The 25,444-nt window shown below is 42.2% G+C and overlaps 2 protein-coding genes across 2 annotated transcripts; one reads left to right on the top strand and one right to left on the bottom strand.

Annotated features, from left to right (window-relative positions):
* Positions 1 to 2,636: 2,636 nt before the first annotated feature.
* On the top strand, positions 2,637 to 10,127 carry SNRPG (small nuclear ribonucleoprotein polypeptide G). The gene is made up of 4 exons (XM_052649196.1): positions 2,637 to 2,751; positions 5,485 to 5,507; positions 6,195 to 6,319; positions 9,920 to 10,127. The coding sequence occupies exons 1-4, from the start codon at positions 2,720 to 2,722 to the stop codon at positions 9,968 to 9,970; spliced, it is 231 nt and encodes a 76-aa protein (XP_052505156.1). The 5' UTR covers positions 2,637 to 2,719; the 3' UTR covers positions 9,971 to 10,127.
* A 501-nt stretch (positions 10,128 to 10,628) lies between these two features.
* Positions 10,629 to 24,501, bottom strand: PCYOX1 (prenylcysteine oxidase 1). The gene is made up of 6 exons (XM_052648003.1): positions 24,370 to 24,501; positions 23,069 to 23,275; positions 21,873 to 22,047; positions 14,962 to 15,173; positions 14,459 to 14,611; positions 10,629 to 14,025 (listed from the first exon to the last, which is right to left on the bottom strand). Exons 1-6 carry the CDS (start codon positions 24,488 to 24,490, stop codon positions 13,367 to 13,369), a joined length of 1,527 nt encoding a protein of 508 aa, XP_052503963.1. The 5' UTR covers positions 24,491 to 24,501; the 3' UTR covers positions 10,629 to 13,366.
* Between the last annotated feature and the right edge of the window lie 943 nt (positions 24,502 to 25,444).

Here is a 25,444-nt window from a genome sequence, read left to right as displayed (position 1 = left end):
ACAAAGGTCTGTCTAGTCAAGGTTATGGTTTTTCCAGTGGTCATGTATGGATGTGAGAGTTGGACTGTGAACAAAGCTGAGCACCGAAGAATTGATGCTTTTGAACTGTGGTGTTGGAGAAGACTCTTGAGAGTCCCTTGGACTGCAAGGCGATCCAACCAGTCCATTCTGAAGGAGATCAGTCCTGAGTGTTCTTTGGAAGGACTGATGCTAAAGCTGAAACTCCAGTACTTTGGCCACCTGATGCAAAGAGTTGACTCATTGCAAAAGACTCTGATGCTGGGAAGGATTGGGGGCAGGAGAAGGGGACGACAGAGGATGAGATGGCTGGATGGCATCACCGACTCGATGGACATGAGTTTGGGTGAACTCCGGGAGTTGGTGATGGACAGGGAGGCCTGGCGTGATGCAGTTCATGGGGTCGCAAAGAGTCGGACACGACTGAGCGACTGAACTGAACTGAACTGAACTGAACTGTGCAACGACTGTGCTGTGTGCTGTGCTTAGTTGTTCAATCATGTCCGACTCTTTGCAACTACATGGACTGTGGCCAGGCTCCTCTGTCCATGGGGATGCTCCAGGTAAGAATACTGGAGTGGGTTGCCATGTCCTCCTCCAGGGGATGTTCCCAACCCAAGGACTATGAATATTAATTTTATTTATTAAAGATACACAGCTTTATACTGTTAAATATGAAGGAACAAAGCATAGACAGGAAGTGTAGAAATGCTACAAGAGCAATTTTACTTAAACACTAACAGCGAGAAGTAGAAAAGACATTCAGTTATGACCCCTCTAGAGAAAATGCAAGGACTAGGATTTTGAGTACCAAGAGAACACAAAATATATGATGAGTTTAAGTCTTTATTATTACTTGTATTTAAATAGAGTTATTTCTGAACATTAGAAATGAATCTTGTAGAACCATCCCCTACTGAAAACCACCAATGCTTTTTGATCTTGGCCTAAATCTTCTATAATCCCAATTGTATTTGATTCATAAATGTGGATGTATCTATCTCTAGTAACTAAACCAGGAACAAGTTGGAGACCAATTGTTACACTACACTCTTGTCTTGAAAATCAGTGCCTCAAATTAGAGTTCATTTGCGTGCTGTACTTCATGTTGTATACAGAGGGTCTGCTGCTGCTGCTAAGTCGCTTCAGTTGTGTCTGACTCTGTGCGACCCCATAGACAGTAGCCCACCAGGCTCCCCTGTCCCTGGGATTCTCCAGGCAAGAACACTGGAGTGGGTTGCCATTTGCTTCTCCAATGCGTGAAGGTGAAAGTGAAGTCGCTCAGTCGTGTCCGACTCTTAGCAACCCCATGGACTGCTGCACACCAGGCCTCCCTGTCCATCACCAACTCCCAGAGTTCACCCAAACTCATGTCCATCGAGTTGGTGATGCCATCCAGCCATCTCATCCTCTGTCATCCCCTTCTCCTCCTGCCTTCAATCTTGCCCAGAATCAGGGTCTTTTCAAATAAGTCAGTTCTTCACATCAGGTAGCCAAATTATTGGAGTTTCAGCTTCACCATCAGTCCTTCCAATGAATATTCAGGATTCATATCCTTTAGGATGGACTGGTTGGAGCTCCTTGCAGTCCAAGGGACTCTCAAGAGTCTTCTCCAATACCACAGTTCAAAAGCATCAACTCTTCGGCGCTCAGCTTTCCTTATAGTCCAATCTCACATCCATACGTTACTACTGGAAAAACCATAGCTTTGACTAGAGGGACGTTTGTTGGGCTTCCCTTGTGGCCCAGCTGGTAAAGCACAACACAGGGAAGGACAATAATGGAGGTATTGGCTCACACTGGCCAAAGAAATAATAAGGGCCCACTCCTCTTAAAGCTTATTTTCATTTAGTACATATGAATAGGAGAAATGTTGCAATTCACAAACACAAGGGATTGACTAGCATCCTTCAGAAGCTAGAGGCGCTCGCCAATTTTACAGAAGAAAGATGCAGTGCTAAGTCTCTTCAGTCGTGTCGAACTCTTTGCGGTCCTATGGACTGTAGCCCGCCAGGCTCCTCTGTCCATAGGCTTCTCCAAGCAAGAACACTGGAGTGGGTTACCATGCCTTTCTCCAGGGGATCTTCCCAACCCAGGGATTGAACCGGCGTCTCTTCTCCTACAGGCGCAGGCAAATTCTTTACCACTAGCGCCACCTGGCGGAGAAGGCAATGGCAACCCACTCCAGTACTCTTGCCTGGAAAATCCCATGGAGGAGCCTGGTAGGCTGCAGTCCATGGGGTCGCGAAGAGTCGGACAGGACTGAGCGACTTCACTTTCACTTTCACGCATTGGAGAAGGAAATGGCAACACACTCCAGTGTTCTTGCCTGGAGAATCCCAGGGATGGGGGAGCCTGGTGGACTGCTGTATATGGGGTCGCACAGAGTCGGACACGACTGAGGCGACTTAGCAGCAGCAGAGGCAGCACCGCCACCTGCAAAGCCCACAGAAGGGAATGAAGGGGAATTTGTGAAGGTCCTCCGTCCTAGCCAATCACTAGCTACACAACCGGAAGCTTGGGACTGATCGACAAACGCAGGCTTTCCCTAAGTATCGCGAGGTAAAGCGGGAAAGCGACCGACCATCGATTGGTTAACGGGATCAGTGACGTCAGGCGCAAAGCCCCTGGCCTGCCGCTGGAGCGTGAGGGCCACTCGAATTCCGTTTGGAGGCTTCTTTGATCTCTCACAGTAGACATCATGAGCAAAGCTCACCCTCCCGAGTTGAAGAAGTAAGTATGCGTGGGGCCCGCGCCCAAATGGCCGCTTCCTTGTGTGCCTCGAGTTCCTTAATTCCCCAGGAGTGTGCCTGGCTTGCGTATTCTGGGCCGCGGACGCCGAGATCCGGGCCAGTGTGGCGCGCTTCGGGGCCTGAGACCCCCGCAAAAGTAATATTTCGGCCGGGTGGATACGGATACCAAAGCCAACAAGGCGCCACCATCTGCTGACTTCCCGTGCCCGAGCTCTGTCTCCCGGACCCTTTCCCTCGTTACTTGAAGGTCTCGAATGCCACACTTTGTTGAACGTCTTGAGTAGCAGCATGTGTTCGATAAGGTGGCTGGAGAGTGATTCTCTAAAGGAACCAGGGAGATGGGTGTTTGCTAATATCTGAGGAATCAAAAGCCACCTTAATCTTAGACAGTATTTGTAGCTGTTTCTTTGAACTTTAACTTAGAAATTATATTCCTTTTTCTTGATTTCTTGTTCGTAGGTTAAATTTGAATGTCGTGTGATATCTACTCTGTTAACAGAGCTGTGTGAGAATATTCATGTTTCTAATTAGAGAAGGTTTTAGGTTGTGTGTGGGGGAATGCGGTTGAACCCAGTAAAATCGACTCCAAGTAGGTTATTTACTGTAGATGACACCCAATTTAAAGTTTTAGCGTCCTGAATCACTCTTGGCTGAACTTAGCAAGTTCCATGTTTCGTGAGTAACTTCTCTGTCGTCTTTGTACTATGTAATGCCAGAATTCTGCATTTATTAGTTGGCTAGCAGCAAGGATGGAAAATTGATCCAGGAGTCAGTTTCTGAGGCAGCCCACCTGGTCTGCCTTGTGTACAGTTAATTTATGCTTGCCCCATAAAGAAGTCAGACTTAAGGGAAAGTTCATATTTAATGATTTTGTACTTAAATGCACATTTGTATTGAAGCCATATTTTGTGCAAAATCTCCGTGTATATTTTAGTCTGTTAATTAAGACAATTATGAAGTCATTAGCCTGACATTAAGAAAAAGAGAGATTGCAGTTAGTGAGCTGGTGAAATCTTAAAATGTCTTCTGAATTCATCATGAACTGGTGAAATTATTTAACAAAGGACCATTCTCTATTTGAAGACTTCCTTTTGGTTAAGACATTATTTGAGAATTTCAGAGGCTGAAACTGGTTTTAACACCTTTCTCTGCTTATCTAGATTTTATGAGTTGTGAAATCCTGTCAGGTTGACCTCCACAATGGTTGTTAGTATTTTTCTTCCTTTACATTTCTCACAGATACCATCTTTAATAAGTGTATACCCTTCTCCGAGTTTAGCATGACTCGGTGGTTCTTAACTGCAGGAATGGGAGTCTGGTTCTGCCAGAATCTAGTAGGTAGAGGCCAGGGTTGCTGCCAAATGTTCTACAGCGCACTGGACATCACTCAACAACAGAATTATCCGGCCCCAAGTGTCAGTATGCTGAGGTGGAGATACCCTGGCCCAACCAGATTCTTCCTAGTGCTCTTAAAAATGGAGGACAGAGTAGTCTCTCTTTTTTTCCTTCCAGTTTTCTTGAGATATAATTGACATACAGCACTGTGTAAGTTTAAGATGCATTGCATGATGATTTAACTTACACACACCACAGTTGTCTTGCCCACAGCTGATTCTGCTGCAGTAACTTACTGCTGTCTACATAACAGAGTGCAGACTTCTTAACCCAGCATTTAGGGCCCTCCATCTGAAATCCAGGCACCAGATCCTACACACATTAATAGCTGAATACTGTGTTCTCCAGCCAAACTGACCATTTGATTTTATCAGACTTTTTCACTACTGTGTGACTTACAAAATTTTATTTAAACTTTCTGAGCTTCAGGTGCCCGTCTATTAAATGGTGGTAATTATTATTAATTTATATGTTATGTAATTTATGGGCTTGCCAGGTGGCACTAGTGGTAAAGAACCTGCCTGCCAATGCAGGAGACATAAGAGAGTTGAGTTCGATACCCGAGTTGGAAAGATCCCCTGGAGGAGAGCATGGCAACCCACTCCAGTATTCTTGCCTGATTTATCTTTGAATTCTCCCATGATATACATTAAAATTGAATGAAGATTCATGTTTTTTAGCCTGTAACTGGAAGAGGTAAAAACTGGTTTGACTACATGTATTCATATTATTCTATGCTGATGATATGGAATTTTATTAATTCAAATTATTTAACTTCAAAATATGTATTTTGCCAAAGTGAACTTATGTGTTGAAGAATATCCTGAACACTTAAGATTGATGTTTAACACTAAATAAACAACACTACTTATTGTCTCAAATACAGAATAAAATACCTGTTGGATTGGGTATGGTTTGATTACCTTCTGGTTTCTTCACAACTTTGTTTGGTTTTGGAAATAACCAAAAATATAACCAAACCTTTGTTTTTCTGTTAAGCCTGTAAATCCTGTTGTTGAAAATTAGGTCAGTATTAAACAACAAGAATGTTACTGTAGTTCACGTCAATATAGAGACTCAATTTAATGTACATTAATATGTTCTAAACTCATTCCATTCTTTATTATCCTCCCCTTCATGAGTTACATTGCTCAGTTAGTATAAGTACTAGCTGAGGTAGCCCATCATTCTCATCCTTTATAGCAGTGCAAAGCTTTTAATTTTTTAAACTTCATTATTCCTGTTACATAAATTTAGCAGATTATATTGACAGTATCTAAAATTAGTTATATAATCTTTACCCCTTTTGCTTTTTCAGATTTATGGACAAGAAGTTATCATGTAAGTCTTTTTGGTTTTTTATTTTCAGGGTGTTTTTTGAATATTAAATTAGTTTTTACATCTGCTTTGGTTGTATATTTTATTATTATTAATAACGTTTTGAGAAACTTCATAAAAATTCAAAGCACACAGATTTCTAATTCACATCCATTAAGCAAGCAGGTTTATCAGAATTCTAACTAGACAGCTTTATTTTCTTAATTTCTGATATTTAGTAAGTTTCACAGTATTTCAGACTTTTATTTCATATAAGCCTTCTCTCACGTTGATAAAAATTAACAGGATTTTCTATTTTATATTTGAAAACTTAACATTTTTTCCTTTAAACAAAGAACAGATAAGGAATAGAAATCTGACCTGCACAGAACTCGAAGTATGTAGGGGTTAAGACCATGGCTTTAGAAACAAGCAGCCTTCAGTTTGAATTCCAGTGTTACCCTACAGTAACTGTGTAATCTTGAATCAGTTACTTAAAAATATTATAATTCAGTTGCTTCATAAAAAGTCAGGATGATTCTACTTTATAGGATTCTTGGAAGTTTAAATGTGGAGGTAAATGTAAAATGTTTAGCCCAGTGCTTAGCATATAGTAAAGATATATCAGGGTTTTCTCTCACCTTATTTTTTATGAAGTTTAGTTGATAGTTAATGGTCAGCTTTATTAAATTGCTTTTTCCTTTTACATAGTGAAATTAAATGGTGGCAGACATGTCCAAGGAATATTGCGGGGATTTGATCCCTTTATGAATCTTGTGATAGATGAATGTGTGGAGATGGCAACTAGTGGGCAACAGAACAATATTGGAATGGTGGTAAGTACAAATACAAGATCTCTCTTAGAGATTCAATTTTTCTTTTGGATTAAGCATTAGCATCCCTTCTATCCAGCCCTTGGATTAAACTGAAGTTAGGCAAATTACAGGCAAGATTAGATATTCCAACCCCCTTTTAGTTTAACTTATGGAGGTTATTCAACTGTAGTAATACCCCAGTTACCTGTAGGTTAGATCTGAATCTTACACAGGATCCACTGAGGTCCTTGGACTTGAAATAGCTGTTGGAATTATTTTTGTGCTTTATTCTATAATGAGGCCCATATTGTTCCTTCATCAGAGCCATAGTGAAGTCACTCAGTCATGTCCAACTCTGGACCCCACGGACTGTAGCCTGCCAGGCTCCTCCATCCATGGGATTTTCCAGGCAGGATTACTGGAGTGGGTTGCCATTTCCTTCTCCAGGGAATCTTCCTGACCCAGGGATTGAACCTCCAGGTCTCCTGCACTGCAGGCAGATGCTTCACCATCTGAGCCACCAGGGAAGCCCCTTCATTAGAGCAGTAGTATAGAGGGTTTTCAAGTTCCCCAGGTGATTCTAATGTAAGCCGAAGATTAACTGTTGATCCAGAGCTTTTACAGTCAATTCTTCAATGAAGAGTTTTTGTTTTTGTTTTAAGCAAGCAAATAAAAATTATGCTGAGTCCACCTCAAAGCAATTGAAACTATCTCTAAGGGTGCTATTTGTGTTTGTGTATGCTGTTACAAGATCTTGTGTAATTTTTATGTGTGCTGAGGATTACTACTTATCAATGTTTATGCATTCCCAGAAGGTTAATTACCCTTTCCAAGGCTTGTGTTATTGCTTGTTTCAAGTATATTTCCATTATTGCATTTTGAAAAGCAAATCAGACAGGGTTTGAAAAACAACTTGGAGTCCCTAGATATGAGTCTCCCTGGCCTCTTGCACACATTTCATGTAGATGGACCTTCTTGTCAGGTACAGTCCCCTTGAGATTCTGTTGAAAATGAATACAAGTCTGGCAAATCATTAGCATTTTCTTATAAAAGAGAGTTTTTAAAAAACCCCAAGATTTCCCTCTAGCCCTTCCTTTTACAGATTAGGAAATCTTCGTTCTGATAGAGGGTAGATTAGGGTTTTGGGTCATATAGCAAAAGATTCACAAAAAAACAAAGAATTAAAAAGGGAATTGACATTTAAAGTTCTAATTTGAGGAAATAACTTTTGAGAATGTGTGGCACTTTTCAGAATTTTTATTAGTGAAGGTATTGGTGTTATTCTTATAATTTTCCCCCTTATTTTGATGGGGTTAATTTTCCTTACATAGAAACTGGTCCAACTTACTGTGATAAGACAGTCTGTTCTTCCATCTCTGATGCATGTTCTGTGACTAAAATGTAGGTGCTAATTCTTATGGCTGAGTTAACACTTTGAACATGAAATAAGGATAATATATCAATTTTCTTTAATTAAAAAACAGCCTAAAGAAAATGCAAGAATGGTTTTTCTAAGGGAAAGGAGGGAAACTAGTTACTATTTTTTCAATCCACTGGCTCAGACTCTGCTCCCAATGAGTGGGGCCCGGGCTCAATCCCTGGTCAGGAAGCTAGATCCCAAAAGTCACAACTAAGACCTGGTGCAACGAAATAAATTTTAAAAAAAAAATTTTTTTTAAGAAATTACTTAATACAGGATCTGTCAGGTGGATAATTACCTAATGATGTCTCAATTAGCCTCTACTGAAATATAACCAGAGTAGTCAGTAGCCTTACCTCTGTATTATTTCCTTAAGATTCCACTCCAAGGTTCCCCTAAGAAAATACTAAAAATTGTGTAGTTTTTGTTGCTGTCTGTTTCAGGAGTTCTTACTGGCTTTGTGCGTCTGTAGCTCCGATTTAGGTTTGTATTCTTTATTAGACAGTTGTGCCCCTTCATGAAGAGGCCTGGGCAACACTTTGCCAAAACTTAGTACTCAAGCCCAATCCAAGGAGCAGTATGGAATTCTGGACCATAGTTCCAGTTTGATCTGGAATATGGGGCATCCAACACAGTGGGAAAAGAGGAAGAGCCCTGTGAAGCAGAGGTGTTCACGACGAGCCTTAATTCCTGTGTCTTATGTGAGAAGGCAAAGAAGTATGTGATACATTTTAGAAAACGTTGAGGAAAGTGGCAGTTTTATTTTTATATTTTAATGATGCCAAAAAGAAAAAGCCCACAGATCTGAAAATCTTAATTATCTGAAATAACTTCTCTTCACCACCCACCACTTCTGGGGAAAGTGTCACAAATGGACAGGTTCAGGAAGGAACTAGGAAGAACGGTACTTGGTTTTTAAGTTTTGATTGGTGAGAAGTCATGTTCATCTTGTGTTGCAAATAAGCCAGCAGTTTAAAACTCTTGAACACTAGGAGTCATGCTGTTCAGGTGTCTTCATTTCTTTTCCTAATTTGTTGAGTGAGAGTCTGTAGCTTCTTTCAGTCTCCATTGTCATTTTCAATGCAGCTCTATAATTCTTTGCCACTTTCTCACCATAATCATTGCTGTTTGTCTCTGCCAGGCTCCCCAATACTTTCCCACCTGTCATGGTGCTTCCCAGTCTGTCACCTGCAATAATCAGATGCAGGTCATCTGTTTACTTAATTGAGCCTTTAGTGAGCCTGCCACTGCTTTAGGCACTGAGTAGGTGCACCAAGCAAGTCCTTGCCCTCACAGAAATGACACTTGAGTGAGGAAGACAGTATATAACAGTGTGTGTAATAAATAAAGCAAGTAGAATGAGAGGAGAAAGGAACAAGGTATAGCTATTTTTATGCCAGCTGCCTCCCAGCATAGCTCCACTTTGAATCTTACTCAGCGAAAGTCACTCAGTCGTGTCTGACTCTTTGTGACCCCATGAACTATACAGTCCATGGAATTCTCCAGGCCAGAATACTGGAGTGGGTAGACATTCCCTTCTCCAGGGGATCTTCCCAACCCAGGGGTGGTCTCCCACATTGTAGGCGGATTCTTTACCAGCTGAGCCACCAAGGATGTCCATGAATACTGGAGTGGGTAGCTTATCCCTTCTCCTGCAGATCTTCCTGACCCAGGAATGGAACCAGGGTCTTCTGCATTGCAGGTGGATCCTTTACCAGCTGAGCTACTAACAAAGCCCAGAATCTCACTCAGGATGCCTCCATCCTGTCCTTTCACTTGTCTGGCTCTATTGAACTGATTTGTGGTTGCATTGCCTACAGTCCACAGGGCTCCTTATTTTCACAGTCCCCTTCCAGTTTGACTTTTCTATCCCATTTTACCAGCCATTTCACCTATGCTTCATGAGTATCCTGACTTACCTTATTTTATAGAAGATCCCCAGGAGTAGGAAATGGCAACTCGCTCCAGTATTCTTGCCTGGAAAATCTCATGGACAGAGGAACCTGGTGGGTTATAATCCATAGGGTCGCAGAGAGTCGGTCACAACTGAGCACCTGAGCACTCACACACATTGACTAGGGAGAAAAAAAGCCTCACAAACTGACATTTAATAAAACCATTGATGAGTTGATGAAAATTCTTTAAATCATCGATACATCTATTGAACGAATTGTGTTCTTTTCAAATTCATTTTTTCTTAGGTAATACGAGGAAATAGTATCATCATGTTAGAAGCCTTGGAACGAGTATGAACAATGGCTGTGTTCACCAGAGAAATCAACGCTTCCATGTGTCCCCTCTCCACATATTATTACCAGAAAAATTGGGTTGTGTACATTTTACTTTTTTTGTTAAATAAACTTTTGTAATAGCCAAAAATGCTTTCTTAGCTGTTCTCAACTTAGAATATCTGCTCTTATTCTGATTTTTTTCTGTCATGACCTGTTATTGGTTGAGACTGATTAGTTCAGGTTTTTAATGCATTAAAATAGAAAAATCTTATTAAATATGAAACATTGGCAAGATGCCCTTTTCCCATATCTTTTACTACTGAACAAAGTTAAAGAAGCTGCAAACCTGAATGGGTTTCTTCTAAAACATTAACTGGAATTTTCAAAGTTGTTGCAATAACTTGGACAGACTCTGACTTTTTCACATACATCTACATTCCAAGTACAGTTTCACTCAAACAACATGGGTTAAACTGTGCAGGTCCACTTATATACTGGTTTTTTCCAATAGTAAATACTACAGTACTACACCATCCATGGTTGAATCCACGGATTCCAAACGGAACAGAGGAACTGCATATGCAGAGAGCTGACTGCTCAGAGTCAGCATCCATAACCCCCACAGTGTTTTAAGGGTCAACCATATAGTACAACAGAAGTAAAACACAAAAGTAACGATGTCATTGTTTTATTTTGAACATAAGTGGGAAAAAATTTTGAATACAAGAATAGAAATACAATTCCAGAGGAAAACATTCCAGTGCATTGTGGTTCTTTGTGGGGTAGAAGATGGTGATAATGCTGCCCATAATATACTCACCTAGTTTGTAAGTTTTACGGTGCAAACTCCAGTGAGAGAGAATATCACAGACATGGATCATAAACCTAACTTTTAAAAAAATCTATGAAGCAAATGCTTAAATTTATTTTTGTGATCTGATAGCGTACAAATCATGAATCACTTTAAAACTAGAGAGTGGGGTACACACAGTATGTGAGGTACTTACAGACAAGTATGTAAAATGGTATTCCCTATTTATCGGAAATGTTTACAGAAAAAATATAGCTAGAGGGATCAAACTACAGTTGATGTGAAGGCCATACATTTTTATTTTTCCATTCTCCCCTTTAAACCTTCCCTAACACTGCAGCCACATAAAGTTGAATTTTAGAACTGGTAGAATTTCTAAGTGTGGCTCCTAACTGGCAGCATCACGTAGGACCATAACAGAAATGCAATCTTTCGTATGCTACTCCACACCTACTGCAACACTCTAGGGGTGAAGCTAGCCATGTTTTAACAAGCCTTCCAGTAACACTGGAGCAGGACTTGCATAATCTTTTCCAGTCTCTTCTGTAAAAATTTCACTTGAGTAGCCTCCTGGGATAGTGGGCCCTGACAGGGCCTTCTTCCAATTAAATCTTGAATTCTGTTAGTTGCATTAAAATTAATATGCTTACTATATGGATAACCTTTTTGCTCTTTAACAACTTCAGATGCCTCACTGGAAAACAATCAGAGTTGGGTTTGATATATCAGCAGTATTTAAAACTGGTGTTCTAAAATTATTTGCCACTGCAAAACAAGTCTACAGATGTTAGAGATTATTCCACTAGAATTCACCCACTTTTATCATATACACAACAGTGCTATACTCTACATACTGTCTTCTTTAAAACCACAAAAGGAAAAAAGGAATGCCTCTTAACATACTTAAGAATAAAAATAGTAAAAAGCTAACTCTGACAAACTATAAATTCCTGCCTCTACATCAAATATCTTGGCAGTTTTATCAACATATTCACAATTGTAGAGAATAAATCACTTTAAGAATCAATGTTCTTTTTGCTAAAAGGAGCAACTGCTATAATCCGGAGGAGGACTTTTTAAAAAAGACAATATATGTTAACTTGGTTGCAGTTCAGTTACTTTTAGAATTCACAAGTTTTTACTTGTTTTGTCCTTTCCAGTGACTATAAGAACACTCATGATCCTTGTACAGGTGGAGAATCGGGTCTCTTGGCTACATCCTGGAATCATTCAGGAAGCAGTCCTACAGGTGATTGCAATGTATAGCTGAAACACCACCTCAAAACAAGATTTCAACAACCTATTTCTCAATCAAAATGCTACAGTACCTTCAGAAGCATTTAACAGTTTGAACACAAACTGGATCTCATCAAGTGTGGGGTCACTGAATATATTCTAGTGCCAGAGGCTCTAGAGTCATCTAAGTCGCCTCTGCTGTGAGACTGTCGATGCTTCCTACTACCAAGACTACTAGAGTTCTCACTGAGAAATCCTTTGCAACATGGATTTGCTTTGATAATGGACTGGGTTTCTCGGGACTTTAAGGCACTAAAAACCCTTTGAAAACATCATAAACCGCCCCCATCAGTGACTCTAAACCCCAGTTGTCAGACTCTTTGCGGCCCTGTGGACTATAGCCCACCAGGCTCCTCCGTCCATGGGATTCTCCAGGCAAGAATACTGGAGTGGGTTGCCATGTCCTTCTCCAGGAGATCTTCCCAACCCAGGGATCAAACACAGGTCTCCCGCAGTGCAGGCAGATGCTTTAACCTCTGAGCCACCAGGGAGGCAGTTGTACATTAGGAACTCTAAGAAGCTACAAAAAGCTGAGGTCCTATCCTCAGTCCATTAAACTAATCTCTGTTGTGGGGCTCTATCACCATTTTTCAAAGCTCCTCAGGTGAGGGTTTGATAATAGAAGACAAATTTAAGAAATTTCTTAAATCAATAGCCTATACTTGCTTTTCATTTTACTTGAGATTTTTGTGTGACATCCTTATACTACGCTAAGACTCCTGAACTTCACCCCTAATGAAATAGAGACAGAAGCAATCAAAAGAACATTCTGAAAGTCAAGGCTTCAAGCATGGGCATTTGTCCTTTGCAAAATGTAAGTTACTAAAGCCAGGCATAAGATACCAGTTCCCATGGTAAATTTTACCTGAATGAAGATCACATCCAACTGTGAAACGCAGATGAACTAGTCCTGAACTAAAAGGTAAGTCTTCCTGAAGGGCTCAGCTTAAAATGCTTTAAAGTTTTGTTCAAAATCCAGGGCCCATCCCAGACCTATTAAATCAGAACCTCCAGAGGAGCTAGAGAATTCATATGTCTAACAAACTCCAGGTGATTCTTATGATCAGACAAGTTTGGGAAATGCTGCTGAGGGATATTCAAGAGTTCACTTTTGAAGATGCGATAGTTTTACCTTCATGCTTAATTAGAACCTTGCGTTTCTCATGACTCACTGGGATTATTTTGTTAAATGATAATGGTGAAATATCTGATTCAAAATCATCTCTGTTCAGACTATGTTTTCTTTTTTCTTTTTTTGCCAGTGATATTCCATTTGGAACCAGGAGGGGGATAAAGGAGAGAGTAGTATTTCATAGTTCCGTTTTAAGTCTCTCATATAAGTCCTCTTGGTCAATCATGTGTGTGTTCCCATTCCAGCGGTGATAGGCGAGGAGAGCAGCATTGTAGCCTGCAATGGCACTCATTTCCATGGCACTTGCTGCAAACTCTATGCCGTTGAGGTAATAAAGTCGATCATGGAGTATGATGGAGGGGCATTTCTCTGGAGGCGTATAATGAGGGTATGCGAGCCATGACTGTTTCACAGCATAATCGTAGGACACAAAGAGCTTTAAAATTTGTTCTTTAGTAAGTGGTGCTGCAGAAAAGATCTTCCAGACATGTGCTATATCTGCTTTTGGCTGAGGATTACTGTCGTCTTCTACAGGGGACACAAGCCCAATGCTGTTAATGAATAAATCTGGATTATCAGTGGTTAAGACTGTACCAAGATGAAACTCATTTAAGGCTCTAGAGCTAAAGACAGTGGCATTCAACTCCCCTTTAATTAAAGTTGTCACTAAAGGTTCGTAGTGTTGATGGAATTCCTCAATTGGAGGATCAAAGTTGAGAAAATTTATATTGGACATTTTCCGATTCAATGGAGTGGCCACCAGGACGATGTCATAGAAGTCTGAATGAGTCTCAGATCCAGTTTGGTAGACCACTTCATACACCTTTGAGGGATTTCCTAGAGGAAATAAGCATTTTTTTTAAGTGTTTCTAACATACTATATGTTATACCTTCTAAAAATAAATTCTATACCTTAATAGTTTCTCCATAATTCTAAGGACTTAAACAAGTTTTATCCCTTAAGATAACTGACCCCTGCATTTGTATTACACTGAGGCCAGTTTTCTACTTGGAATGGAAATAAAACCTGTCAACAGGTACAAAATATGAAATGTTTACTTTTGAGGATGAAATTCTTTTTTAAATCCAAAAAGTCATGCCACTGTGCTTGAGCACATGTGTATCTATTTCCACATGACACACAACACCTAACCTCCAATTTAAAATTTCATTTGGAACTGAGTGAGAGATGGAGAAACAGGTTTTTCTCCCTGAGCAATTATTTTCTGCAGGGGAAATTAGGAACAATAAAATAGGACTTTAAGCTTACCTGTCTGCTTGGTCCTTGTTTTCTCCTCTATGGACATTACTAAGCCTGATACAAGATTGCTTCTGGAAGCCTGAAGGAGCCTTGAGCAAACAAGTTTATTGCCGCCTTTTACTGCCCAAAGGCCAGGATCAGTACCGGACATTGACACTGCCCCTGTCAGCGGCAGGACAAAACGTGTTAATTCTGACTCTGTAAGGGGCCCTCCACCCACTCTCCCCTCCCGAGTAGCTGCATCCGGCTCCAACTCTAGACATTGCCAAATGACCCTCAGAGCAAAGTTTCCCCCAGGTGAGGACCATTCAACTAATAAAATACAAAGACTCTGTTCTCATAAAAATGCTCATCTACACATGCACAATTTTGCCAACATTTTCATTGTGTCTGAGGTTTCACAAAGGAAGGTAGTCATCTCCAAATCATGGCCTAAAGTAAGGAGCCACCAAAGCATCAGGTAAACCACACTGTCAACTAATGTCCGTTAACTATTCCAAGCCCTGACTTACCTACAAAGCCATTGATGTTTGTGGTTTGGCCATAATTTACCCTCATGACGGGAGTAATAATTTCATCAAGGAACTTCTCAGAGAAGCCTGCTTTCTGCAAGGTTTCAAGAAGTGACCGGTTAAATAATCCAAGATAGTCGTCCCCTCCTAGGGAATGCAGTAACTTTTCTACGCTACTGAAGGCATAGTCATGAGACTGGTAGCGGTAGATCCTTTTGAATAGAAGAGAAATGGCCATTAAACACCAGATAGTGGAGAGGGTACATACAAAGAAGGAAAAGAGCATCCTGTTTCCTTCGGACGAGTCCCTACCAATCCTGTGAGATGCGTCTTCCCCAGGTATCCCAGAGGCTCCTGGCCTCCCTTTCCCTCTATCTCCTCTGGAGGAAGTCCACTATCCTTTGAATTCACTCTTCTGCATGAATATGGTCACTGGGATCACCTTTCAAAAAGTGGGCATGTCTTGTTCTCATTCATCTTCCAGCACACTTAGACATGTCTAAAATTAAACTTTACCTTTCCACTAGGCTTGATCCTCTCCTCCTACCCCCAATTCCAACCAAAACAATGGGTTACTCCTAACATTCTACACATCATCCTCAGTTCATTTAGTTTTAAATTTAAACATTTCATTTCTCCTTTCTCCTTCACCCATTTAAGAAGGGAAGCTTATCAATCTTCCTAACATCTCTCCTGTTATTTCTCATCTCCCTGATCTTAAGTGAAGATCTTATATTCAAACTGCTGCTGCTACTAAGTCGCTTCAGTCGTGTCGACTCTGTGCGACCCCATAGACGGCAACCCACCAGGCTCCCCAGTCCCTGGGATTCTCCAGGCAAGAACACTGGAGCGGGTTGCCATTTCCTTCTCCAATGCATGAAAGTGAAATCGCTCAGTCATGTCCGATTCCTAGTGACCCCATGGACTGCAGCCTACGAGGCTCCTCCGTCCATGGGATTTGCCAGGCAAGAGTACTGCAGTGGGTTGCCATTGCCTTCTCCGTTTATATTCAAACTACTAACATGAATAACTGATTTATCTGCCTCTAGTTTCTTTTTATATAATTTTTTTGTATTTGTTTGTGTTAGCATATGGAGCATCAGTTTGAGCCAGACACTTTTCTAGATGCTGAGGATACAGAGGTCAATACAACACAGAAAGAAAAACTGCTGCCGTAACAGAGCTTTTGTTTTAGGTGGGACAACAGGCAATAAAATAAACACAAGCAACTTACATAACAGTTTGTGCTAAATTGCTTCAGTTGTATATGACTCTTTGGGATCCTATGGCCTGTAATCTTTCAGGCTCCTCTGTTGGTGGGATTCTCCAGGCAAGAGTAATGGAGTGGGTTGCTGTGCCCTACTCCAGGGGATCTTCCTGGCCCAGGGATCAAACCCGTGTCTCTTACATCTCCTGTACTGGCAGACAGGTTCTTTTATCAAGGAGAAAAGTAAACCAAAAGATTGGAAACACTTGGAGCTGGCAGAGAAGCAGAGAGATCCAGGAGAGCAGGAGGAGGCACAGACAGAAAAAAGTAGTGGAGGTGGGATGAAGGACTTCCAAAATGGAGTAAGGACCTTAGAAAAATCTGCCCCTACATAAAAGCAATGAGAACACTGGCAAACACTGTCAACATCAACTTTTTTGGAACTCTGGAAATAAACCAAACACTTGCTAAAATCCCAGGAATATTTAGATGGCTGACTGTAAGAACAAATGAGCCTTGTGGTATTTGAACTGTCCCTAAGCTCATTCCCATCTTGCTAGCAACAAGGTTGCCTTCAAAATCAGCAGCCTTGCAACCACATTACCTGTGAAACCAGCAAGCTGGCAGCCACAGAGGCGGTAAGACACGTTTAGAGCATCCCCAAATTCCCATTGTCAGAGAAGCGCCACTATTTGCCTTATCGTGACTTGTTCTTTTTTGATTAAAAATTTTAAAGGATATACTCCATTTACAAAATTGGGAAAGGAGTTCATCAAAGCTGTAACTGTCACCCTGTTTATTTAACTTATATACACAGTACATCATGTGAAATGCTGGGCTGGATGAAGTTAAAGCTGGAATCAAGACTGCCAGGAGAAATATCAGTAACCTCAGATATGCAGAAGATACCACCTTAATGGCAGAAAGTGAAGAGGAACTAAAGAGCCTCTAGAGGAAGGTGAAAGAGAGAGTGAAAAAGCTGGCCTAAAACATTCAAAAACTAAGATCATGGCATCCAGTCCCATCACATGGCAAATTGATGGGGAAACAATGGCAACAGTGACAGACTATTATTCTGGGCTGCAAAATCACTGCAGATGGTGACTGCAGCCATAAAACTACAACATGCTCTCTGCTTGGAAGAAAAGCTATGACAAACTTAGCATATTAAAAAGCAGAGACACCACTTTGCCAACAAAGGTCCACAGAGTCAAATCTAAGGTTTTTCTGGTAGTCACGTACGGATGGGAGGGTTGGACCATAAAGAAGACTGAGCGCCAAAGAACTGATGCTTTCGAACTGTGGTGCTGGAGAAGACTCCTGAGAGTCCTTTGGACTGCAAGGAGATCCAACCAGTCTAGAAAAAGAAAATCAAGCCGGAGTATTCTTTGGAAGGACTGATGCTGAAGCTCAAATACTTTGGCCACCTGATGTGAAGAGCTGACTCAGTGGAAAAGACCCTGATGCTGGGAAAGACTGAAGGCAGGAGGAGAAGCAGACGACAGAGGATGAGATGGCTGGGTGGCATTATTGACTCAATGGACATGAGTTTAAGCAAACTCCTGGAGACAGTGAAGGATGGGGAAGCCTAGTGTGCTGCAGTCCATGGGTTGCAAAGAGTTGGACATGACTGAGCAACTGGACAATTCCACGTACAATTACAAAATACTGGCTACATTCCCCATGTTGCACATCCTGCAGCCTACCTTACACCCAATACTTCATGCTTTCTATGCCCCCACCCCAACATTGTCCTTCCCCTCTCACCACTGGTAACCACTAGTTTGTTCTCTGTATTTGCTCTCTGTATCTGTGAGTCTGCTTCTTTTTTGTTATAGCCACTAGTTTGCTGTATTTTTTAGACTGTTTATGTGTGCATGCTCAGTCCTGTCCAACTCTTTGAGACCCTGTGGACTATAACCCATCAGGCTCTCCTGTCCATGGGTTATTCCAGCAAGAATACTGGAATGGGTTGCCATCTCTTTCTCCAGGGAATCTTTCTGAACCAGGGAGTGAAACTGTGTCTCCTGCATTGGCAGGAGGATTCTTTACCACTGGGAAACCTCTTCTTTTCAGATTAGGGCTTGTCTTTTTTTACCTCACTCTATACACTAAGCACATCTGTCAAAAACTTTTGTTGCCGGAGTTTGTGATACCAAGTGGGACTAACAAGAGGCTTATCAGAAGATTTTTAAGAAGAAATACTGGGGAATGAAAAACTCCAATTCGTTTCTAGGGACTTAGACGGCCATGCCCATGTACAAGACTGTCACATGCCCAGGAGAGACCTGAGAAGGCCCTCGTCTGTCACCTTCAGCTGACCTTGAGGCTTTGAGCAAGCCAGAAGTAAAGGCTAGAGCTATAAATCACCTGCCAGAGCACTGCAAGCAATCCTCACACACATACACTTGAGTAGTCAAACATGACAAAGAATACTGACTTCACAGAATTAGTTCCAGAATCACGAACAAACAAGCAGCAACAGTAACAAACCCTGGGGTGCGTGGATTTCTGATGTCCAGAGTTACTATTCAATATTATTTTAAACGTCCAGTTTACAACAAAAATCAACAGAAATCCTCCTTAAGAAAACCCAGACATGGGACCTGCCAGACAAAGACTTTAAATCAGCAACTACAAATATGCTCAAAGAAGTAAAGGAAGCCATATCTAAAGAAGTAAAGCACGTATGAAAACAACATAGATAGGGACTTCCCTGGTGGTCCAGTGGTTAATACTCTGGATTCCCAACATAGGGGACACAGGTTCGATCCCTGGTTGTGGAACTAAGATCCTGCATGTCACACATCTTGGCCACAAACAAAGAAATGTAGATTAGAACAAACATAGACTGCTAATAAAGAGAAATAAATAATAAAAAATAAAAACAAACAGTGGAGTTGAAAACAGTAGATAAAATTTAAAATGAAATGTAAGGGAAATGTAAGGGAAGTCACGGTTCCTGACTCCTCTTTGGCAACCTCTGTGGCTCCTAATCCTGGTTTTTGTGACACAGGTGCTACTACAAGCATTTAACAACTGGATTGAGGGCGAGAGGAAAAGGGGCGACAGAGGATGCGATGGTTCAGTGGCATCACTGACTCAACAGACGTGAGTCTGAGCAAACTCTGGGTAACAGTGAAGGACAGGGAAGCCTGGCATGCAGCAGTTCATGGGGTTGCAAATAGTCGGAAATGACTTAGTGACCGAACAACAACAACAGCATTAAACAGAAAGCAGACTGATTATATCCCTGGAACTGAGTCGAGACTCCCTGCTGAGGGCAAGGAAAAAGATTCCTGGGGAAGAGAAAACATGCGGGCAGAAGCTGTTTCGTAAGATCAGCAATATTTCACTATTTAGCAACTGGCACATGATGGCTCAATACTTGCCCTTTGTCCAACAGGGTATGATGGATATGATAAAATTATCAAAATAAGATCTGCATGTTCTTATAGAAAGGAACAGAAATGTGTGGCCCTTTAAACAACATAACAGTCAGCACTCCATAATCAAGTATCAAACATACATGGCGGGGCGGGGGGGGGGGGGGGGGTGTAATTCCATGCTTTGGAATTGTTTTATAAATCAAAAATAGTATAATATTCAGGGAACTATATGCAATGTATGTGTATGTGCTTAGTCACAGCTGTGTCTGACTCTTTGTGACCCCATGGACTGTAGCCTGCCAGGCTCCTCTGTCCATGGGATTCTCCAGGCAAGAATACTAGAGGTTGTCATTCCCTTCTCCTGGGGATCTTCCCAACCCAGGAAGATCGATTCTTTACTATCTAAGCCACCAGGAAACCCCACTATATGCAAAATCTTGTGATAAGTCATAATGGAAAAGAATATTAGAGAAGAATGTATATATGTATTAATAAACCATTTCGCTGTACAGCAGAAATTAACACAACATTGTAAATCACTACACTTCAATAAAATAATTTTTTTTTAATTCAGAGGATAACTGGTTTACAATGTTGTGTTGGTTTCTCCTGTACAACAACGTGAATCAGCTGTAAGTATATATATATATATCCCATCCCTTTTGAACCTCCCTCCCACCCCCTTATCCCACCCTTCACATTTTTAAAAAATAGTATAATCTATGTATCCCCTCCTCGGGCCTTTTTCACAGTTCTGTAATACACTAAATTCACTTCAAAAGTGATTTCTTAATTTCTCAAAGGGCAATTCTCTACATGTCAAGAAAACTGATTCACGCAGGCGAGGCTGTATCTCAGGCCATGTGAACTTGCCTTTCCTGTTGAGGATGCAGCGACATGCCACCTTTCTCTAAAAAGTGACTGGCTCTACACAAACTCTATACATTTCCCTAATGAACTGCTTGTCTCTCTGCTAGTATATATATTCTTTAAGGGCAGGGGTATGTTCTAGGTTTTACCTCTTCAAGACCGAGACTACTGCCTGGCACATACCAAGCACTCAATATTTGGTGAATGAATAAACAAATGAATGACTACTTTAGAACAACCTGCACTATAGCTGACCTTTCCAGTAACTGGAAAGATGTTCAAGGAATTAAACTCAGAATGATGCTTAAAAAGAAAGAAATCTCCAACTACTACAAGTTACAAAAACTAGAATATATATTTATCTTATTCAACTGTTACAAGCTGAATTTCTCCGAGATCTAAAACTGTGAACCAGCATAAAAGTTAGCACATGCCAACAACCTTAAAAAAAAAGTTTATATCATACATGTATATGTACAGTTGAGTCCCTTCACTGTCTACCTGAAACTATCACAACATTGTTAAACGGCTATACCCCAATACAAAATAAAAAGATTTTTTAAAAAATAAGCTATAGTTTTCCAAGTCAGAATGGTTTTCCTTTTAATATTCTCTTGGCTGAGCCATATAGCGTGTGGCATCCTAGTTCCCCAACCAGGGATCAAAAGTGCGCCCCCAGCATTGGAAGTGTGGAGTCTTAACCACTAGTCCACCAGGGAAGGCTCTAGACTGGTTATTTTATGTTATTTTTCTTACTCACCAATAAAACTTTTTGAAAATACAGAAAAACAAAGAGAAGGAAAAGAGGCACCTATATTCTCACTATGCAGGACAGTGTGGGAATATAATACCTTAATTTAAATTCTTGGGGCACAGAACTGATATGCTATTTCAGGCTGCTGGCTCACTGAAACATCATGTCACAGTTAAATAAAGCTCATTTAAGTTTTCCACAAGCTCTTGTACGTATCACCTCATCCATCTACACACAACACTAAAACAGTTCAGAGATTAAGAGGGAGGACTCTGGAGCCAGACTGCCTGGGTCAGAACTCCAGCTCCACCAGTTACTAGGCAGGTGGACTTGCATGTCTAAAGCCTCTCCATGCCTCCACCTTCCAGTAACCTACAAAAAGCAGCTAGTAACAGTACCCACCTCAGAGAGCTGTCGAAAGACATCAAGGAGTTAGTACGTGTAGAGTATTTAAAAGTGTCTGACACCATTAAATAAGCATTTGCAAAATATGTTTTCAGAAGCAAAAATAAATGACCCTTTCACGTTCCAAGTGGATAAAAGCCCTGCATATCATATACAAAACATTTTTCCTAACGACCTTACAAATAAAATAGGCTTTGTGGTTAGGTAGAGAACTGTTCCAAAAAACTGTAATTCCTACAGATTATTTAATAAAAGGTCTTAGGTTAAATGGAAGAGAAAAAATTACCTCATAAACTTGTCTAATATATCCTCTACCCACATGTGCATTCGGAGGGACTGAAATCCATAGTGCCAAATTAGTTTAATCATGTTAATTATAAACCAGCTGCTCTCCTCATATACCAGAGTCTCTCCATTATACACCCCCACTAGGCCACTAGGGCTCTGAACAGCAGAGAGACCTGCAAAAACAAAGAAAGGGTAACTAAGTCAATGGTTTCTGTACTGATCAAATGAGGGAAGGTAATCTGAAGCTATGGGGGGCACTCTGAAATGAGTGAATCTGGGCTTCCCCCAGTTCTCAGCAAACATGTTAACAGAGCTCTATCTTTAGAACAGTGTGTGATACTCTAGACATCAGTTCAGTTCATCACACTGTCCAAAAGCAGATTTCCTTAAAGATAGGTTGGATGATCATGCAGCTATATCAAAATTAGAAACTGGCTATATTTAGTCTCAAAAGACTAAAAAAGGCAAAAGAAAAAGCCAAAGGACAGCTGAATTCATCTTAAAATCAGAAATGTCAGACATGACTTTTGCAGCATAAATTGCTCCTGGCACACACTTGCCCTTGTGGAGCGAAGAGGCCCTGGAAGCATCCACAGGAAATGTGGAAAGCAGCTAAGGAAAATAGGATTTCCATTCCTGTGCAAATCCTATTCTGCATAACTCAATACTTCTCCTAACTGGAAGGAGGCCAAAATTACACAATATTCCCTGAGGAGGGAACCTGCAGAGGCCCCCCAGGCTTCCCCCACAACCTGTCCAATGCCTCTGCTGGTCAGATGTCCCAAGTTCCAGGCACATGTTTGCCCCTACAGCTGAGTGACCTTAAGTCAGACACCTCAACTCTCTGGGCCTCATTTCCCCAGCTGTAAAATGAGCATGCTAGGTTTTGCTAACTCAAACCACTCTTTGATTCTTTAACACAAATCCAGAATATATAAGAATCAACAGCAGCAACCATCCCCAACCCACGCCCCATGGCTGTAATTCCAGATAACTGAAGATATACTGTAGTGTCCCATTACAGCAGAGCAGCTCCTAAGGCAGTGCCAATTTGCTCGCAGGAAAGTGAGGAAAGCAGTTTTACCAGCTTCACTGTAAAAGACAATTAATAAGGCAGAAAAGTTTAAGTTCCCTATCTGATAACAATATCCATGCACTTTGAAGTCTGCTTTGCTCTCAGACCAAATTACATACCCAGATCCTTGACAAAACGCTTCATGTGCAGATTTAAAGGATGGATGACAGAACCTCCTGACTCAAATTCTTGCCCCTGCACATTCAAGGTGGCCAGACGGCCTCCCACCTTTCCTTTTTCGAACACGTCAATCTTCACATCTTTCCCAAATTTCTGCCGCAGATAATAGGCTGCTGAAGTGCCACCAATTCCAGCTCCGATAACCGCTATGGTGGGGATAAAAAGGAACAGGGTTTTTCTCTTACCAGCTTCGCATGTTTGTTTTATAAAGGCCGTAAATCAACAACCGACATTACCTAAAGCAGTTATCGACAATTTAGGGAAGCATGGGGAGGTGGAGGCAAGGGACAGTTGCAGTGAAGACAGAAGGAACTCTAAATCTGGACAGACACTGCCCCCAGACAACAGTAGAAGCAGACTGTTGCATTTTTTTTCCCGCAGCCAGATGCCCCAAGCCTCTCACAGTTCGTTGCGGAGGCACCAAGTGGCCCGCACACGCTCCTTTGTGCCCAATGCAAGGGAACAGAGGAGGTGGGGCCTTTACAGCACGCATTTTAAATAAACTGGCCGCCATTTTTGCCTAATTTGTTCTGTCCCGTTAATAGCTTAATGATCCCAAAGAAAACGGGTTAAAAAGGAATAAAAATAAACAACAACAAAAAAAGGCAAAACAAAATAAACAGGGAGCAAACTACCAAAACGAATCAAACTAAAAGAGTGATTGTTTCCGCTGGGTAGTTGTCCTAGGTAAAGTACTTGTGCAAGCCGGAGGCCTCTGCAAGCCGGCCGACTTCAACAAAGGAGACGGCGGAGGGGTACCCCAGCAGCCCATCACCGGAAGCACAGGCGGTCAGCCTGTTTGCGCTGCTAGGCGTGCTGTGCCGGCGTGTGCCTCTCATCTGCAGAGCGGAACTGGCCAGCCGCTCCCTGAGCAGCCAGAGGACCGGCCTCCGTACAAGTGTTGCAAGGGAAGGCCGCGGGAGGGGCCTTTGCTTCCTTGGAGCCCCAGGCCCCAGAGACAGGGGCTGCAGGGATACCGGGCGCCCGCCTACGGACTGATCTGGGTCGCCCCCACCTCCACTGCCCATTTCTCAAGTGGGCATGTCTCCACGCCCGAGAAAGGGCGTTCCCTGGGGCACTGAAAGCGGTTCGGAGGCGCGAACCGGGAAGAGCACCACATTCGCAGCGGGCTGGTTCCGCGCGACCCAGCGGGCGCCCGGCCTGCAGCAGCTGGTAGTGACCTCCCGGCGCGGGGCGCACTCTCGCCACCTCCGCAGCGCGCCGCCTCTTCCTCGCCTACCGATCTTCTCCGGCGGGGCCCGCGGCTCGGCGCTCCCAGGGTACCACCAGCTGCACAGCAGCAACAGCCCCAGCCACAGCCGCAGAGTCGAGCACGCGAGCCCAGGAGCTGCGGGTTCCATAGCTCTCCAAGCGCTGCGGTCGGACTGGAGCGCCAGGCGGCCACCCGCATTTGAGTCTGCGCTCTCCGTCCGCCCCGCCCCCTGGCTGGCCTCACCCCTCCAAGCCCCGCCCAGGTCCGCTCCCACCCTACCCCGACTCCTCAGCGCAGGCCCCTGACAGCCCAGGGCCACACTTCCCTCCTGGAGTTCCCAACCGGATGGTCTGGGTACTCCGAGCCGGCCCTGCCCCATCCCCCGAAACTCACCCTGCTTCAGGGAGATACCAAAGGCCCCAGAGGAGGCTCACCCCAGCTTTTAATTTCTTCAGCTGTGCCCTCTTCTGTCCCTACAATCGCTCTCGCTCAAACAATGGGCACAGCTAATCGCTGCCAAAAACAGACCAGTGGTGCAAGAAATACTTGACTGAGTGATTACTAGGTTCCGAACTGCTGGATATGGGATGGATGCGTAAATGATACTAACAGTGACAGTGACGGTCGCTCAGTCATGTCCGACTCTTTGCGACCGCATGGGCTGTAGCCTGCCAGGCTCCTCTGTCCATGGGATTCTGCAGGCAAGAATACTGGAGTTCGTTGCCATTCCCTTCTCCAGGCGATCTTAAAAGGAAAAACGGGAGAGCCCAGGAATAGGATAAAGTGAAAGAAGTGGAAACATTGTGCCAGACATGAATAAAAATAATGTATTGACCTCATATAATAGAACATTATGCAAGCATTAAAAACATTGTAGGATTTATATCGTCCTAGTATTGTTAGGTGAGAAAAGCTGCTGACTGAGTGATGGGTATTATATGATTCCATTTCTGTAATTAAAATACCCCTCCCAGCCAAAAAAAAAGGAAAAGAAAAGAAAAAAACTTGTACATGACCATGAAGAATAGTATGGATGGAAGGAAAACAAGTTGGATAAAAAGAAAGGTTAAACTTGGAGAAAGGAAGTAGAAAATCCACTACA

Source organism: Budorcas taxicolor, chromosome 11 (assembly GCF_023091745.1).
Source record: "Budorcas taxicolor isolate Tak-1 chromosome 11, Takin1.1, whole genome shotgun sequence".
Taxonomy (NCBI): Eukaryota; Metazoa; Chordata; class Mammalia; order Artiodactyla; family Bovidae; genus Budorcas; species Budorcas taxicolor.
This window is presented reverse-complemented; position numbering and strand designations above follow the sequence as displayed.